Genomic DNA, 18,831 nt, shown 5'->3' with positions numbered 1-18,831 from the left:
AATAATTTAATTTTCTGAAATGCTCAGCACCTTCTGCCTGAGGGAATCCAGAATCTTCCTTCTCCTGGGGGCCAGTGGTGCCTTTGGAATGCCTCATTTCCCATGCAGAGGTCACTTTCCTCATGAGCCTCCTGACTTGGGTTTTAGATCTGAACATCTGGATTCAGATTCACTTATGGTATAATTTAGTGTATCCCCAGCAGGGAGAGGGGTTTTGGTAGGAGAAGTCTTTCAAGAAAGCTGTTATACCACTTGTTATGGCAATAGCAGCCAGGTTTACTTTACTGTAATGTGTGTTTATTCTTTTCAGAGGGCTGTTGCTGTCATCTGAAGTTGGACTTCATGGCAATATGTGCCTTGGACTGCTAAATTGTTCTAACACATCTCAGTAAAAGCAGTTGCAGGCAAGAGCATTTTAATGGTGGTTTTTAAGTCTGTTTGAAGGCAGTGTGATGGAAGGAGAAGAGTCAAATGTTTATTTGAAGATGTGTTTGAATGAATCTTCCTACATAAATTTGCCAGTGTTAAGAAAGAGGGGCTCTGCCCCTTTCAGATCACAAAGGCCTCTCAGTGGGGGATGGCTTTGGTAATGGAAAAAACAAAAAAGGTTCCAGTGTGTGGTGGAGGAGGTAAAATAAACAAACACAATGGATAATTACTTCTCTCCATCAAGGCTTCTTTTTCCTTGCAGGCTCAGTCAGTGGTCAGCATGTCAGCCAGCTGTCCTGGGTTAGGGCAGATTTGGGAGAAAACCTCCAAAAGGGAGCTACATCCTCTGAGTTTCCTTGGGGGCAAGGATGTTCCCTTCAGGCTTTTTCTCCTCTCTACCCCACTCCACAGCTTCCAGAGCTTTTTTAGGTAGACCACTTATTGCTGTGCTGTGCCTGCCACTGTAGCCTTTCTGAAGGAATATTGGAGGCCCCTTACGGTTCTTGTCTGTTCAGAGGGGTCTCCCATTTTCCTGTTTGTTGGTTTGTTTTTACCTTGCCTGCCAATATGCACTTGTTTGTGCAGGGATAAACGTGTGTTACGTGGCTCAGAGCTGTGTTTTTCTTACCTAGCAGCTCCAGCAGTGTCTAGAGTTAGTTTGTTAAGCTGGGTAATTATCAGCTGGTTGTGATTGTTCTTTTCTCTTGCAATTTTACATCTACCCCTTAGAATCAAGCAAAGTAAAAAACCAGCTTTCAAGTCAGTCCATGTACCTACATGAGGAAGTGTGTTAACATGTGCAAGCATTGGTTATTTAGCACAGGTTCTGGAAAGTGCCCAGTAGTGCTGGAAATGGAACATGGACGCTCAGAAATCAGAAAATTACGGCTGTGAAAGGGGCTTGTGCAGCCCTGCTGTGAGTGAGCAGGTGTGTGATTGCACCACTCCTGTTTCTAATGTGGATCTTTAATTCTGACATTTTTCTGAATAAAACCTGGGAAAGGAGTACAACAGCCCTGAGGTAACTGAAGCAGATTCACGGTGCAGTGTGCACAGTCAGTGAGGCAGGAGCCCTCACATCATGCCAGACATTTTTCCTGTTTTATTCCCTATTTGTTGGGCCAGAGATGATCCGTGAGTGTGGATCATCTGAAGTAGGAGATAGGAATGCAAAACCGCCTGAACACTTGAAAAAAGTTCATTTTTTCTCTTGGAATAGCAGAACGTCTGAGTAGAATTATTTTTATTTAAACAATTTTTGGTTTACTCTATTGGTATTTCAGAGTAATTTTCCGAGGCAGCAATTTTCACTGGTTTCTGAAAGGCAACATCTGGGCTTTGGAACAATCTCTTTTCAGCTTTGAAAATCCTACCTCAAATTGCTTGTACGTTATAAATGTTCAAATTTTTTTTTTTTGGTGGTGTTTTTTTAGCATAATGGAAAGGCAATGATGTATTTATTCCCTGTGATTCTATCTTCAAGTTCAGTTTGATTTTTCTTTCTTGGGGTCTCCAGGATTATTTGTTCCTGGGCCAAGAATGCACCTGTCATGTACAAACCCTCCAGAAAGGGAGGAGCATGCACATGGATGTGAACAAAAAAGAATAATAAAAATTCTGGGCAGCTGGAATTAACCTGTTGGCAAGAAAAGGTTTACATCCATTAGAGGCACTGCTTTGCTTAAGTTTAATTTTTTTTTTCATAGCCCCCTTCATCACACACACAGATGCAGAACTGATTTCACTGTCTGAAGTTCTTAAAGGTACAAATGGTTTCTCTGAGGCCTCAGTTCTGCTCCCACTAAACTTAATTAAAGGCCAAATATTTCAGTGATGCAAGTTTGTGCTATCAGTGGTTATCTGCTTTACTGGCATGATCAGTTTAGCCAGGAAACATGCAGGACACCTGTAGATGGATGTGTTCATGTGTGCTTATGGTTTTTTGCCTTTTTTTTTTTTAACAAAGTGCTGACATGGTGCAAATGTGGATGCAAGTGATAGTTGGAGCAGGAGTTAGATGATAAGGTAGAATGATACTGCAAATTCAGATGAGTAAACACCAGTGGGTACCTTGAAAAACACTTTTTTAGTGTAATTATAGGTAGATTTACTGGAAGGAAACACACATGCAATATAAAGTTATTATTCTGAACTTAACAGTAGGGAAACTGAGAGTGAAGTGGGGAAAAAAAGAAACTTCTAAAAATTTCTGTGTTTCTGATTTGTGATTACACACAAGCTCTGCAGAGGAAATGTTGCTTAGAAAATAATTAGAATATAATTTGTTGAGTTTAGAATTTCAATAAAGAAAGGGGAAAGGAGGGGGGGGTTGAAGCTCAGTGGCTGTTTGCTTGGCACTCACGTCAGACCACTGGCGTGGTAGAGGAGTGGGAAAAGCTGTGTCACATTCTACCAAAGTCTCAGTCAAAATAATGGCTCCTCACACTGAAATCTGGGCATTTTTTGGGGTAGAATTCTTCTTATTAATGTTGATTCTACTGAAAGTAATTAATCATTTAACAATGCTTGAACAAAAATTTGTGTCAGCTTGATTAGACAAATACTGTGAATGACCGAGAATAAGCTCCCAAAACTGCAAGTTTTAATATTTACTCACTTTGCAAAATGAGCCCATCTTCCTCAAATTTCTCTGTAATAAGTCAGTCATAACTGTCATAATTTTAGAGCGATTTCAAGTCCTTGCCTTCGTTTCTCTCAGTGGGAATCAGGTGTGTGATGTGTGGATTCCTTGTGTCTCCTACTCAGCGTCTGCAGCAGGACTGACGACTTTCCTGTCATTTTCAGGTATTAGTTTATGCAGTGAAATCTCAAGGCTTGGAATTTCTAATTATTTGACTAGATCCTCTTTGTAGTTCAACCAGCAGAGTGGTGATTACCTGATGTCACAGTGCTTGAGGTAGTGCTGTCAGCAGCGAGCCCTTCCTAAAACTTTACATGAAAATCAAAGCAAAGCTCTGCTGTTTTTGTGGTGGCATGATGACAAATTTTACATCATAATAAAAAGTATAATAAATAAATAATAAAAAAGCAAGATGTATGAGGAGCTGAAGAGTCAGGGTACATTTCTGAAAGGTTGGGGGCTGGAAAGGAAAGGAAGCCAGAGTTAATTTGAGGATGCACTGGAAAATAAATGAGCTTGTGGATTTAATTCAAAATCATCCAAGCAGAGTCTTTTGCATGAAAGAAGCCAGTGATCAGGCTCAGTTTGCTTGAAACATCAACAATGACTGCATCCTGCTGTTTCAGAGTTTGTGCTGGTGGATGCTTATCGTCCCTGACACCGCGGCGCCACCGCCATGCGCTCGGTGCCACCGCCACGTGCCTCTCCTGCCTTGGACAAGGGCTCCAAACTCACAGATTTTGAGGTTTGATCCCTTAGAAACACACTTTTCAGGAACTAAAATCTCATCCTGGTTTAAAAATGTTTTACTGGATTTTTTGCTCTTTTAGCTGATATTACAGATGAGTGAAAAACAAAGGGGTGGTGAAGTTGGCAGGTGCCAAACACAAATCAGGAGAGCACAGGTTCTGCTGCTGAAGCTGACTTTGAGTGTGTGTCTCTGGGTGAATTGCTGAATGTTCCTGCTTAGCACACACCAGTGAGATGCAAACTCTCTGTGAGATCTATGGAAGAATTAGGTAATATTCCTTACAGTACTATAGCAGATAGGAGTGCATTCATTACCATCCAAATTCTGTTTTGCTTGAAGTCTGCTTTCTTTCAGGCCACTGTTTCACTAAAAACTTGCTCATGCACAGTCTTTCCCAGTTACCTGCTGGGTAAAAAATCCCTGAAAAGCTTTGTGTAGCACATGGTGGGAATGTTCAGCATGAACTTCTTTTGAAAATGGATTTTTACTAGACTTGATTTTACAGTGGTGTTTTTGTGCATAAATCCCTTGCAAGTGCAAAACAATGCAGATTATAAAATTTCAGTTGATGGCATGGAATTTTTCGAAAGTGGTTTTTGATTTTTTTTTCATTTTTCTAATAAAAAAAGGGTTTTGTTAACATTTTCTTGAAGGACACTTGTAACAACTTTAGTATTGGACAGGTTCAAATCTTGTCAAATTGAAACTATTTATTTACCACTGGAACTTGGAGCAGCAGCTTTTCTCAAAAAACAATTTCCTCGCTATGTGGAATATCAGGTTTATGACCTGGGCTGCTGATATTACACTAAAATTTAAAATGGATTGGGAATTACATATTCCCTTCTCATTTTATATTCAGAATCCTCTGAACTGAAGGACTGTCCAAGATTGTTCAAGTTACCCCATACAGAGGGGAAATCTAGAAAACCAAAGGGAGAAGGTGGACTGGGTGAAATGGAAGTTATGGGGTGTCCCTAAGCATAGGATTACTTGTGGCAGCTCCAATAATAGGCAGCTGCACAGAAATATTACTCAGGTTATGCTGCAGTGATCTGGGTTTGTGTTAACAAAGTTGACTTGTTCACCAAAACCCCCTTTGAATAGCACAAGTGATTTGTAGCATAGGTGTGCTTTAGAAGATAACTGATTGATATGATCCTAGAAAGTGGTAATTAACAGATTATCCCACCCCATGTGAGTGACAGATTAGAGCACGTTTCACTCACAGTTTTTACTGATTAGCAGATTACAGACTTTTGCTTCTTTTTCAATTTTTTTTTTTAATTGTGGAATTACTTCAGTGAAGAATTCCAAACCAGGCTGTAAATGACTCAAAGATATTGCCAAATGAAGTCTGTTTTTAGTGGTATGTGTAGAAACAAGTCAGGCTTGCAGTTCCCAGTGGGACAGTGTGTGGGAGTCTGCCACCCTTACTCATGTTGAGTAATACCTTATTACACAAGTAATCTTGTCAAAATGAATAGAGTTGGTTTTTTTAGAGGTACTAGTTATTCAGTGTACATAAATAATGAATTACTTTGGGGCCAAAACAGAATGGAAACCGTTGTTAGTGTTAACTGGCACCTCTTGCCTGGGCTGTGTGTAAGGAGAGATCATGGGTTCAGGGAACCTGGGAAGAAGGAGTGTTTTATTAGCATTAAATGTGGTCAGGGATGAGCAGATGCATTGCTGATGCTTTGTATAAGCTTGTGTTTATGCATCTATACGTGTGTGTATGGTTATACGTTAGATACATGTAGCAGTGCTGCTGTCTGTAATCAGAATTATTTCCTGTGGAAAGGCAGTCTGCAGCTTCCAGCAAGGACTGTAATTAGAGGTAAATATCCCTGCAGAGAGGCAGACTGAATCCGAGTGAAGTTTTTGGGCTGCTTCAGCTCTCAGTATTTGAGTTGGACTCGGGCCGCGTTCGGGAGCAGATTCCTGGTGCTGGGCTGGTGCTGCTCTGCTCCTCATCCTCTGCTCCCATCCCTGACCCTCAGGGCTGAGGGGTTTGAACCCTGCCCACGAGAAAGCCCCAGAAGGGTTTGTGGCTGCCAGAGGAGCTCAGAGGTGATGTTCCCATGCTGGTTCAGAGCTGGCTGTGCCACTGCAGTCAGGCCTGGTTATGGTGAGGAAACAGCAACGCCTCCCTTGAGAAGGGGGAAAAGAGATTCTTGCTCAGAGTTCTGACATACAGTTTAAATCATCCTTCTACATCCTGTGGACTTGGAGCTGTCAGAGAGGCAAAGCCCGTGTTTGAATGGAAAAGCTTTTTATTTCTTTAAAAAGTGTACCAGCTATAATTATCCATAACTTTGCAGGCCTGTTTTAATGCTGGTTTATAATTACAGGTCTTAATGCTAGATTATAGCAAGTCATTTATAAATAGTCAGAACAGAGGGGCTTGGGGAGTTTTTAACCTGTAGATTGCTGTGGGCTGTGTGATTGCTGTGACGGGATTTTGCCTGTGTGTATGGGGTGAGCTGTGCAATGATTGATGAATCCCTTAATTAACTCCCAACAAGTTAAGATTTATGGCCTCATATCTTTTCCTCCTGACACATCTGTGTTTGACACTTTTGAAGACATGGATAAGCCCCTTCTCCAAAAGCTTTTGTAGGTATCTGAAATGTTTCTGAGGTATTTTGCTTAATGTAACAAGATTAGAGTTTTATGACACAAAATTTATTAAATTTTATGGCACGAACAATCCAATTGGAAAGGATGCAGGTTGTGTGCTAGAGGGCACTATCTCCTTGAGTACTGAACACCACTTCAGGTTTATTTGGGGAGTACAATCATGGGTGAAATGAACCGAAACCAATGAACAAATGGAGATGTAGTGGGGGACACTTAAGTGAGGTTCTCTTAAAAATAGTAATAATAAAGAAAATATAACTATGGAAAGATCACTTCTGTGAGACCCTGAATCCAAGGGAAAAAGCAAGCAAGAAAAATAGTCATATTTACCAGCCTGAAATTATTTGGATGGAACCAATAAGTGTAGGAAACAATTCATGTGGATATGTAGCTCTTACTTGCTCCAGTGGGAAAATCCAGCCATGCTGAAGTCAATGCAGAAATTTCTGAGATCAATAGACACAGGGTGTCAATTTAAGCCTACAAAGAGTCTGTTACAAACTGAAGGGCATAAAGAAATATTTGGAGAAACTGTTGTAATATGAATCACATAAAATATTTGTTGGATAAGAGTGAGTTAGAACAATGAGGTTTTTACTTCCCTGAAAAAAACATTCTTCCTACCAGGAAAAGCATTTATTAATGAGAATTGAACAAAAAGCATGTTTGGGTTTTTTACCTGTGGTTTCTGCATATTAATAAGCCTTTCTGGAAACAGGTCTCTTTACAAGGAAACAGTATCAAATTTGAATTAATCATCAGAACTGAATCTTCAGTTCCTGGTGAACCACTGATAAATTCATACATGGAGATGCATTTCATAATTCCATTGTGTCTGTGGAATGGCCTGGGTACAGGCTGTGTCCCTGTGCATCAGAACTTTGCAGATTTAGGTTTCCTAAAAAATTGCCATCTACCTGTTTTTATTCAGTAGAAGTGATTAATGATATTTCAAAATGCAATTCTTCTTGAAACAATGAAGTTGCAACAGATTTCATCTGCAGTGACACCTTTTACATTTGGAATCTGGTGTGCTGTATTACTTTTGTACCTTTCTGGGTTATATCTTAGGGTTTTGGGGTGCTTTTTTTAATCCTATCCATAAATTGGTGTTTCCTGTTCCATTTTAAATCTTCTTTCAGAGTGATGTAATTGAAAACGATTCCCAGTTTAAATTTGAGGAAAAGATCTTGAAGTTCTGTGAGCTGTGAACTGTTATCACTGAGGGCAGATCCAGGATGTTTGCAGTCCTTTGTTAGGATGGGATAATTCCAGTACTTCATTAGGTCTAGATCTGGTTAAAAGGGCTCAGTTTCAGGCAATGTTGCTGCTCAGAATTTAGCTGTTTCCCTTTCCCTATTGTTTGTGGTGGGAACTCTGCTTGCATCTTAGATGTGGAATCTGTTAAGACCTGGTATTAGCTTAGTAGGATAAACCAGATTTATGAAAAGAAGAATATTAGGGGATGCATGATGTGGGGGCATATCAAATTTGGGAAATGAACCAATCAAGCTGTAATTTGTAGTTGACTTTTTCTTGTTTCACGTTTTCTACTTGGGAACCACTCAGAGATTTGATCCTTTGCAGCTACAGACTTTGATAGATATTATCCTTTAGGAAGACATTTCCAAAAGTAGATGTGGATCTATTAATTTATTTATTTAAATATTCCATTTTCTTGTGGAAATTTCTTGTTGTTCATAAGGAGTAAGAAATTTCTGTGAAACTGATTTTGTCTGACTCAGGCTGTCTGTGGACAGAGCTGCCTGAACACAAAATTGCATTTGATGGCTGAGCTGTCCAGTTTTGTGTGTCCATTTCTTTTGGGTGTTCTTGGAAGATTAACACAGATTAAAGCTCAGCTTTTCTGCCTTAGCCATTTTAGTGATTTGTTAGTCTTCTAAGATGGTGATGGGTTTGTGGCTTGTAATTTAAACTGGGTGTTTTAGAGAAAAAAGGAAAAGTTTCTTCTGCCCTTTTTGCTTTCACTTTAGTTTGGTCTACAATCCAACCTGTAGGTTTTCATTTTAGATCAAAAGCAAAATAATCTCTGTTATTGCAAGTGCGTGGAGGTGGACACCTCTATTATCTTCCTTGTCTGTTTATATAAATTCCCTGCAGAAAATTATTTCATCCCTGTTGGGAACAGTTGGGAAGCAGAGGAAGATGATCTGAAACTCTATATTCACATCCAAAGTTAACAGAAGAGCTTTATTTCAGCGTGATATTCAAACTTTCCTTGTGAAGCAATGTGACAGAATCTGTGTTATTCTAGGTTAACAGCAGTAGGAGTTCTTGACACAGTTTGAGTATATAATGTATAATCCAAATCATCAATACAAAGCAAGGCATCCTCTCTCTTTGTAATTTATTGTTAGAGTGAATTGCAGTGGGGACTTTTGTGCATGGCTTACAATATTTTCAGTCATTTTATCAAATATAACTGTTCTAAAGTATAGAAAATTACTGTGGAATAATTGAGTAATGATCTTGTGTCCGTCCCTTTTTGTTTGCCAAAATTGAGACAACTGCTTAGTGCTGATTTTCAGAGAGATTTTGTAAATGCTCAGGCTTCTATTAAAGTACTGTTAAAATGAGTAACCAAAAAACTTAAATTCCGTAGCAAATGTCGATCTCAGTGCAGTACAATGCAAAATATGAATAATTCACATTAACTTTAGAAGGGAGCTGTGTGGTTTCTGCAGAAGGGTTTGAGATCTGTCACATCAAACATAGCTGTAAAATGCTGAATTCAGTGGGCTAGTAACAAACTGCCAGTAAGAGTCTATCTGGTGATCTCTGTCTTTGTGCATATGCTTTGCTGCAGACACGTAGGTGGGAAAGCCTAGAAGACAGAATTCAGGTAGGATGTATGAAGTGTTAGTCTGTTGGACTAAGGCAGACATTAATAGAAAATACAGATTGGTTCTCTGAGCGCTGGCAATAGGTGGTGTTCAGAACAGGCAATGTGCAGCTGCATGTAGGTTCTGGTAGGGAGTTTTTTTGTCTGAGTTTTTGTTGTTGGTTTTTCTGGGTTTTTTCCCTTTTTTTTTTTCTTCTTAATATAATCTAACTTGGCTCAGGAGGCAAGGCTCAAAATGAGATCATTAGAAGCAAAATAAGTCTTAACAAAGGGCTGTTTAAAGTCGCTATTTGTTTTCAGACCCAGTTGACTGCTGCTGAGAACCATTCCGTGCTCAATATGCCAAACCCTGTGGACAGGCTCCACCTCAGAGCAGCCCCACACATGGCTCAGGAGGCTGCTGGGCTCTTCCAGTGCAGCCCTTTAACTGTGGAGTGCAGAATAAAAAATGGAGTCATGAGAATCATAAATACGACATTTTTCAGGAGGAGCAATATTACTTCAGCCCCTTTTTTTAACTTTTGCATTCAAATAGTCTTCAGTTTCCTCATTTATAACTTTATTTATTTTTTTTTTCCCCATGAAACATTTCCCTGTTTTTAATTTCTTGTTTTGGCTGTGCCTGGAGGATTTCTCCTCATTCTGCTCCTTGCAGATGCCCCTGGTTAGCACAGGGGCCATCCATGGACATACCCTGATTTTCATGAACAAGGTTGCTGTAATTAATCCCAGATTTTGTCTGCATTTTAAGACTTCATTGTAGCCCCTGCTATTTTGGAGACCAAACTGGAAGCATTCTGTGTTCTGTAAGATTTTCAGTTGTGTTTGTCTTGAATGATATTTAAATTTGCCCATGATTTAGGTTTCTTTCAGTGTTTCTAAAAGTTGAAGATAAATATGTCCTATCAGACATTAGCAAAAACTTCACAATGTAGGCCTGATTTTCAAGTCAATATTTCTGTGTGGTTTTTCCAATGTGTGCTCTAGGTATCTTCCTTGTGTGTCCTTTTTTATGTAGGTACAGATATAAATTACATTTTCATGAGGGTTTTTATTCTGATCTAGCTATAGAAAGGAATAATTTGATATATAGCTAGAAAGAGTTGATAGCGGATCTTCATTCAATCCTGACCTTCTTTCAAAGCCCCTGACTTCATGTTGTCAAAAAGCTTAGATTATTAATGTCCAAATGTTTAATTGCTTAAGTATTCCAGATCTGGAGACCTGGAAAGATCCTTGCAACAGGACTGTAGTCCTCAGTTGCTCACATGTGTGAAATTTTGTAAACACAGACGTTTTGGCCCGCTAGCAAGTTCTTTTATTGTATTGTATTTTATTTAACTTTGGTTTTTTTTATCAGTTGTCGATAATGAGATGCAGATGATTATTCCTTAAAAGCTAGGTTGACAATGGCTTGTATCGGGAGACATTCTATCTTCATAGAGTCCCTTGCAAATGCAAAACTAGATGGGTATTTTTTTAAAAGGAATTGCATTTCATTATGCAGTCTTAGGTGAATTTTCATGTTTAAGAAGCCAGAATACAAGGGAGTGCTATATTAGTGTATTATTCTCACAACAAACAAGGCACTGTTCTGTTGCTACCTGCTTGGCCATTGTTCCCAATTGTGTGTGCTTTGCAGTGGTATTTGGATGGTTTCCTGCTCTCTGCCAACACAAAAAAGGCATTTCTGTTACAATGGCCCCTAACCACACAATGACGGCATTAAGGATTTATTTGGAGGTTTCATTATTTTCTCCTCTTTTGTTCCTTCCAGGATGTCTTCCAAGCGACCAGCCTCTCCGTATGGGGAAGCAGATGGAGAGGTAGCCATGGTGACAAGCAGACAGAAAGTGGGAGAAGAGGAGAGTGACGGGCTCCCAGCCTTTCACCTTCCCTTGCATGTGAGTTTTCCCAACAAGCCTCACTCTGAGGAATTTCAGCCAGTTTCTCTGCTGACGCAGGAGAACTGTGGCCATAGGACTCCCACTTCCCAGCACAACACAATGGTAGGTTTGCTTTGCTCTATTGTGCTCTATCCCTTCTCTGAGCTCTGCCTCTGCAGCAGCTTGGCACCCAGAGCTGCCCTTGGTGGGGTGTGCAGGGCTCAGCCCCACGGACAGGGCACACCTCATCCTGGGCAGCTCTGCCCCCTCTCAGTGCAGGCTTTTCCTCCCCTTTGCCTGGTGGCATGTGGGGTGCTGAAAGTGTGTTAGCTGCACTGGTGTGAGTTGGAAGTGTGTGTGTTCAGCAAACGGGTTTGGAGCACTGGAAGTGAGAGTCACGTTTGGCATGGAGTCTGAAACATCACCCTGGTGCCAAGTTTGTGCAACAGTAAAGCTTGAAAGACTGTATAAAGGCAAAAGAAAATAGAAACTGAATTCTGATGACTTAAAAACTTACATCTGATGTGTGATTCACGTCACAGATACCCACAATAAAATTTACCATGCTTGTGAAATTAAATCAACTCACTGCTTTTTGGCTTGTAAGTTCCCACTCTACAGCTGACTCTGAGCACTCAATTCATGGCAGGCAGCAGTCCAGGGGAAGCCCAGAACTGGCTGTGTCTTAAAGAAGACAAAACAGTGCCCTGTTCTTGCTAGCATTGTAGTGTCACCGTGCTGGGTTTGTGCACATGGAGCACTGATGCATTTTCAGAAAGGTTGAGAGGTGCAGGGAAAGGCCCCCAGCACCCAGGCACTTGCACAAAGCTCTGTTGTAAGCACAGAGCCTGCACAGCTCTTGCCCATTTACAAATGGGCTGTAACTTTTCTGTCAGTCCCCCACCTCCACTAGGGCGCTGGTAATTTCACTGGAAGGGAGGATAATAAGTGGACCTGCATATCTGAAGGCTTTTAAAAAGGCATTGCAAAATAGGTGATAGTGTATTCTCATAAAAGCCTGCAAGAGCTCCACAGTGGTATTTAAGCCCTTACAGCTCATTATGCATATATAACAAGGCCTAAGTAAAAAGCCTTAGGGATTATTATTTCTCATAGGACCAAGTCACTGGATATTCACTGAAGCTGCTCTCCTAGACAGAATAACTCATTGATCCTGATCCATTTCCCTTCCTTTTTTGGGCTAATGCTTAGGCTCAGACAGTGCTTTGGAATACATAATTTTAGTTTGTGTTATTGCAACTTTACATGGAGAAAAGAACATCACTGGAGAAATTACTCATGGGCAGACAATGTCATTATCTTTTTCGAGCTTGTTTATTTCTCATCCTTTATCTTATGTTTTATGGATATGAAATTCATTAATGTAACAGTTCCAGCCAGTGGGATGTGAGGGTATGTAATGTATGGGCTTTGCTATGTTGTGGCCTTTTTTAAGAGAGTGTTTTGAAGATAAGGAATTGTTTCTGACAGCATTTAAGTCAATAGATAAAGTTGTGATGGCACCAGAAATGTAGAATCAGACCCTGAAGAAATAAAAACATACTGTTCTCTAAGGAGCCAGCAGGAGTATTTCAGCTACACCTCACTGGGACATTTAACTGCTCTTTAACTGAGTTTAACTAACCCCTTTGCTTCTTTGGTCACTATAGTTTTTTAGAACAAGAGGTTTAGCTGATCATCTGGTATAGCTTCCTGCTATGGAGGTTGTGTGTAATGTGATGTCAAAACAGTGTTTTCTGTCTTTTTACAGTACAAGGTGCTGAATCATGGGGTGTTTTAGATAGTTTTGCTGCAGCAGTGACACACTGCAGCCTTACCTCAGGCAGTGTTTGGGGGGCTGTAAGGGTCTAGTTTTGTCTTCATACATATTTAAGAATGCTGCCAGCCTGTATGAATGTAACATTGTGGTAATAACTCCCTTTCAGTGAGGACTGTGTTGTAAATCATCACTCAGGTAGTTCAGAAAGGATGCAGCCTGTGTGTCTCCAGAAGGAAGGAAGCGATCAGTCTAAATGGGTAAAATAGCCATAATCCCTCCCTCTGCTGTTGTGGTATGTAGTTATCAGAAGGAGATCACTGGATAACATTTGGATGACTTCAGTTCGTGTGCCTAGCAGTGACAAAAATCATTCTCACAGGGCATTCACTTTCTAACATGGCAGAGGACTTTTTTTGTACATTTGGAATTGACATTCTGCCGTTTTATCCTCTCTGGGAAGCAGATCCAGGTGTGTGCAGGTGTGCACACAGCGCCACAGTCTGCAGTCTGATACAGTTTTAGTGATAAAGCTCCAGGAGCTTCACACCTCCCAACTTACACTCCTGGAAATTGACCCTGTACCACTTTACCAAGTTTTAACAGCCTGGTGAGACAGCTCAAAATTCTGAGTAGATTTTTATAAGAGGAGGGCAAAATTCCTATAAGGGCATCTTCAAAATTGGCAAAAATCTGTGCAGCCCATCAAAATGAACAGGATATTTCTGAGGATGTTGGAGGTGTAGCTCAGTGGCCCTGCCTGAGCAGGGGTTTGGGCCAGGTCTCCTCTGGACATCTCCACCAGCCTCAACCAAAGCAGGGATCACTCTGTCTCAAACTTTTCTCTTGATAGAAGAAACTGGATACTTATTTCAAGTAGGAAAACTCTTCTCCTGATAAGAAAAGAAACAATAATTTATCAGATTTAAAGCAACTGCTCAGTAGAAAATAAGAGACAAATGGTTTGACCCGGAATAAATCTGAGATTTTTCCCTGCCATGAGCCTTGCAGGGAAACACTTGAGGATTACAGTATCAGTCAATAGCTCTTCTGAAGAAACCTATTAAGGCTACAGTATTTGGGTAGTACAGATAGTTGTTAGCTCATCTGAGTTACAAAGGTTTGTTTTACTTGTTTCTATTTGCCTGCCTTTATGTTCTATTTGTCTGCTTTTGCAACTCTCAAGACCACTGATCTCACCAATGGTGTCTGTGTGCTGAATTCTGGAAAATGAGAAATGTCAAGGCTGAAAGTACTGATTAAAGTATTCCACAGGCATGGTGTGTTTAAATCAGACCATCCTTTTTAGCTATAGAATATCAGTGAAATGCAGGATGGGATTAAAGAAAAAATAAATAAAAGAAGTACTGAAGAAGAGGTGAAAGTGGTAAGCCATAATTCTGCCATTCCCTGGTTGTTCCAAACTGATGGCTGTGACTGTCCTGGTAACCCACATCTGTCCTGCACTTTCAGTGGGATTTAGAATTAATTTTCAATAATTCTTTAAATTTATAGGAAATATTCTGGTACACTGTTCAGTAATTCTGTTGCTTCACACTGAAAGTTGTGTTTCTGTGGTGAATGAAGTCACTCCTGTGTAACTTGGGAATAATATTGAGAATGGCAGTACTGCTGGTCAAAAAGCTTACCAGCACGGTGCTTTGTGCTTTTCCTCCACTTGTTCCAAGTAAAAGGTTGTTTAATGCTTCATTTGGATTCTCTTATCACATCTCTCCTGGCCTGTGCCTCACCTGTTGGTCTGGAGTTGTCAGCATATGAATGGTGGTGGATCAGAACAACAAGCACTGGAGCACTCAGCTATTATTCAGACCTTCCGAGGAGAATGGAAATCTGAATGCATATAGCTTTTTAAAAAGTCAAATAGGACTCTAATTATACTGAGCTAAAGAATGCATATTTAAAAAAAAAATAAAACAACCTCACAGTGGTTTTAGAGAAATTTTAATTTCCAGTGTACCTTTGAGCATCAAGCTTAGGATAAGTTATTGTGATGATACAATGCACAGTGTTGTGAACACCAGTGCCTTTACTGTGCCAGCTCTCATAATGAGAATTTCATTGTTTGGGGAGAGCAGTCTCCTACACTCTAGACAAAAGTGTAATTACTTTTGAACGATGTGGAATGTGCTCAGTTTAATAGCATGGAGAATAGATTCACAAAGATTCAGATAAAGCTAGCTTGGAAGCCATATGTGCAGTGTGGCAGTATGAAATTGTTAGCAGGCACCATAATTACAACACACACACACACACAATTTCACAGTTTAAACTAGAAACTGTTGTTTTTGTAAGAGATAGGCCTAGCTGAACAGGACTAGTTCAATTAAAATAAACCAGAAACAGGGGTAAGTTTGCCTTTGTCTGCTGTTCTTTCCCTCTTCTCTTAGTGGTAAATTGATACTTATAAGATGATGAAATTGCAGTGTTGCAAGCACTGCATTATAAATGTCATCACAAAAGTGGCTGGTGGAAGCAGTTTGTGCAGATACAACTTTAGGCTTTTACCAGAGTTTAATCTTTATACTTGGAGCATTCCAGGGAGTCACCATGTGGGCTGTTAGGAAGGGGAACAAATGAAAAGGAATCATTGAATAGTCAGGACCCATCAAAGAGCTGCAGAAGTTGCTACTGCATTGTTTGGTCCAGAGCCTGGAGAACTCTCTGCAGTCCTTGAGGATCAGCTGTGATGGAGCCAGAAACAGCTTTGATAACTCTTTGATAACACTTTGATAGCATCTTGCATTCAGGTTGGGCTGATCTGTGTGTCCCCCCTGTCCTGGTCCCTGTTCTCCCTCCTGTCCCATCCCTGTGAGTCCTGCTGACGTTACCTGCTCCTAGTGCAGCTCCTGCCTGGGGCACACAAATGCTCTCACCTGCATTCTTCAGGTGAGCCAGGGATCAAAGCCATGGTGCCATTCAGGAGCAGTGTGCTCTCATGGAAGTCTCCCTCTGTTTATTGAACCACCCTTTAAACACAGTGACTTTTGCACACTTGTGGCCATGGAAAACCAGGGTGGATACATTATTCCCAGCAGAAACACCTGCTGAAGTCTGAGGTGACCCATTGCTGTTTTGATCAGACTTTGAAAGGCCCAAAGGGACATTAAATAAGTAATGAAGTAAGAAAACTTTTTTTTTTCCCCCATTCCCTGAGCAGGAGGGTTAAAACTACATTTAAACCAATAGCTTGACAAATCAAGACCAGACTTATATATTGCCTGGAATACAGGGAGCAGATGACTGTAGTTTTTAAAGGCCATGAAGAGAAGTGGAAACAGCAGTTGTTTGTTTTTGCTGAAGACCATCTTACTGTGAAGCAGTCATGTTTTTAATGGATTCATTTGAATTCAGTTAAGCAGAAAATAATCAACAGAAAAGTAAACACCTTTGTTTTATGGAAGTGCTGGGAACTGTATGTGTCCATTGTTTGCAAGTGATTATGTGCCTAGGCATCAATTCATTGACTTCATACGGGAAAATGTCTTCATTTAAACTTACTGCATAAATACCTGTAAAATCTAATTCGAGTGAGTGGCTGAAAAATTCTGCAGAAAAAAGAGATATGTAGAACTGTAAAGCCCACATTTGGTAGGAATATTCCAACCACATGCTCCCTCTTATGAGAAAAAAGAACTATTAAATGCCCTATAAAAAAAACTATGTAAGCAAAAACCTTGTTCATCTTTCTAAGCAACAGAGATAACTTCAAAATTGTGTTTAAAATCTGTGGTATCAATTTGAGGAGCACTGCTGAGGTCTGGGATATGGAGAAAGCCACACTAGGGATATGGAGAAAGCTGCACTAGGACTGCAAGACCAGTTTATAGCAGCAATCCAAAGAGACTAAATTTAAATGTTCCTCCTTCTTGATCCATCTTTTGCTTCCAACAGACACTCCCTGTGTGTGACATAACACAGGTATGGTCTGTGGGATCTTCTCCATCCTGTTGGAAGTCAAACAATAGCTGTGGACTTTGTGTAGTTTCTGCAGTCCAGGTCCATCCCCTGCGGCACTCTGCCCAAATTTATTTTGGAACTCCACCATTTTCAGTGACAGTGAGTCTTTCTGGTGCTGTAGTGAGACACAAACTCTGCTGCCAGTTAAACACCCAGTTCTCTATGGTTCTGAAAACAGAAGCCCAGAGAAATGTAGTTTGAAATTTCTGTGCTTTTCCTTTCCTTTCAGTGGCTGTGTGTCCTTTGGCCAAGCTGCTGCACTCATGAGAAGCTTTTGGCTCACTGTAACTATTATCAGAGTAGAGAGCAGCATGCCAGGCTTCCATACTCTTATCTGACATATTCCCCTAGGCAAGGCTGTGGGAATCCTGAGTTGATTATGTTTTGCCCCCTACATAGCACAAACTCCTCCTTTTGGACACCACCTTGACTCATTTTTGCTCCAGTAGTCGTTAATTCATTTTAGAACTTCCAGAACAGTTTCCCCATGTGCTTTGTGTTTGCTCCACCCACTTTTCATACCCATGGTGCTTCTGCTGAGCAGCTGGTGTGGCTTTCTGCCTTTCTTTTCAGTGCAGGTGCAGATTTCTCTGTTTCCAGCTTTACTCTATCAGTTCCTGTCTGCTTTCAGTTGTCCTCTGAAAACCTTTTTCTGCTTTGCCCATTTTCTTCCTCTGCTTGTAGACATATTTAGCTTAGTAATTTTTATTATTTAATCCATTCTAAAGCCTTCCAGTAAATAGCTCATATGAAGATGTTGCACAGTAAGAATGAGTGTTGAGCTATTTGCCTGGACAGAATGTCAATAAAGTAGGGGATGGTTAGTTTGTGATATGCAGCTCTACTTAGCACAGATACACCAAACCTAAAAGGCATTGTGAAGGGTTGGTCATGGTTTCTTGAATTTCAGGGCTGCAAGGAATCCCTGTGGTTATAAACTCAGGCTCTGAGCAGTGCCAGGACCTTCTGCCACCCTCAGTGCTCACAGTTGTGTTTTACAGTCCCTTCTCTCACTGTCAGAGGTTTGTGTCCATGGGAAGTTACCCACTGCAGTTGGGATTTGGAGCATTTCTTTGTTTTCTGTCCTTTCAACAGACTGGTGATGTGCTCATGGTTTGTGCACTGTCTCTTTAAGTGTGATTTCTCAGGTCATACAAAATTCAGCTGGATTAGGCTGTGCCAAGGCCAGCTTGCTTTCTCTAGTTTTTCTTCCCACTGCTAATGCTTTTTCAGATTCACCAAAAGTAGTGGTGGTTGTAGTGGGAATGAAAATGGCATTTAAGGTGCCATGTCATCCAGTGATGATTTTTTCCTTTCATGGAGCTAGATGCATCCCCTTGTCTTCAGTACATCAGTGAAACACCACCTCCTTCTCTGCTGTAATAAAAGGGGTTATTAATTTTCTCTAGAAATTCATGGCTGAAGAAGGACCTTTGGCAAGTTAACTGCAGATTTCATGATGTGTTTACTTAGGAATGGACATTTACCACTGGTGGGTCAGCTCCCAAGATGTGTTCAGAGAGCTCCCTACAGGAGGAGATTGATGTGCTGCACTGTCTCTGAACCAACCAGTGTTCCAAAGTGTTTAAAAGACAATGAGAGGGAGGAAACAAACTTTCTGAAGTAAAAAGAGTCCTTTATGCCTGGGGTGGCAAGCATGTCTGAATGGCTTGGCCGGCCTCATTTCCAGGTTCTCTTTAACACCCTCGAGTGCTTTGTTTCTGGTTTAGTTGTAGTTGTGGGATCAGATCATTTTTTGCTCTTTCCAAGGGAGAAGTAAACTTGGTGAGTCCCATTAATTTAGCATCACTAGATAAACCAGCAAAAGTCACTGAGTGGAGTTGTGCCTGATGTAATTTGGAA

General features: G+C 40.6%; 1 protein-coding gene across 24 annotated transcripts in view; it reads left to right on the top strand.

The window, feature by feature from the left end:
• SOX5 (SRY-box transcription factor 5) overlaps window positions 1-18,831 on the top strand; it is a 608,636-nt gene that overhangs the window by 355,251 nt on the left and 234,554 nt on the right. For 22 of the 24 annotated variants that reach the window (XM_071417998.1, XM_071418001.1, XM_071417994.1 and 19 more), the window contains one exon: window positions 11,105-11,336. In XM_071417998.1, the coding sequence (XP_071274099.1) occupies window positions 11,106-11,336 (231 nt within the window). In that variant the 5' untranslated portion in view covers window position 11,105. Of the gene's footprint in view, window positions 1-11,104; window positions 11,337-18,831 lie in introns of those variants that run through there. The other 2 variants (XM_071418008.1, XM_071418007.1) reach the window with 1 other exon arrangement.

This window comes from Agelaius tricolor, unplaced genomic scaffold (assembly GCF_023055355.1).
Source record: "Agelaius tricolor isolate 1412-34295 unplaced genomic scaffold, bAgeTri1.0.p SCAF_72, whole genome shotgun sequence".
NCBI classification, from domain to species: domain Eukaryota; kingdom Metazoa; phylum Chordata; class Aves; order Passeriformes; family Icteridae; genus Agelaius; species Agelaius tricolor.
This window is presented reverse-complemented; position numbering and strand designations above follow the sequence as displayed.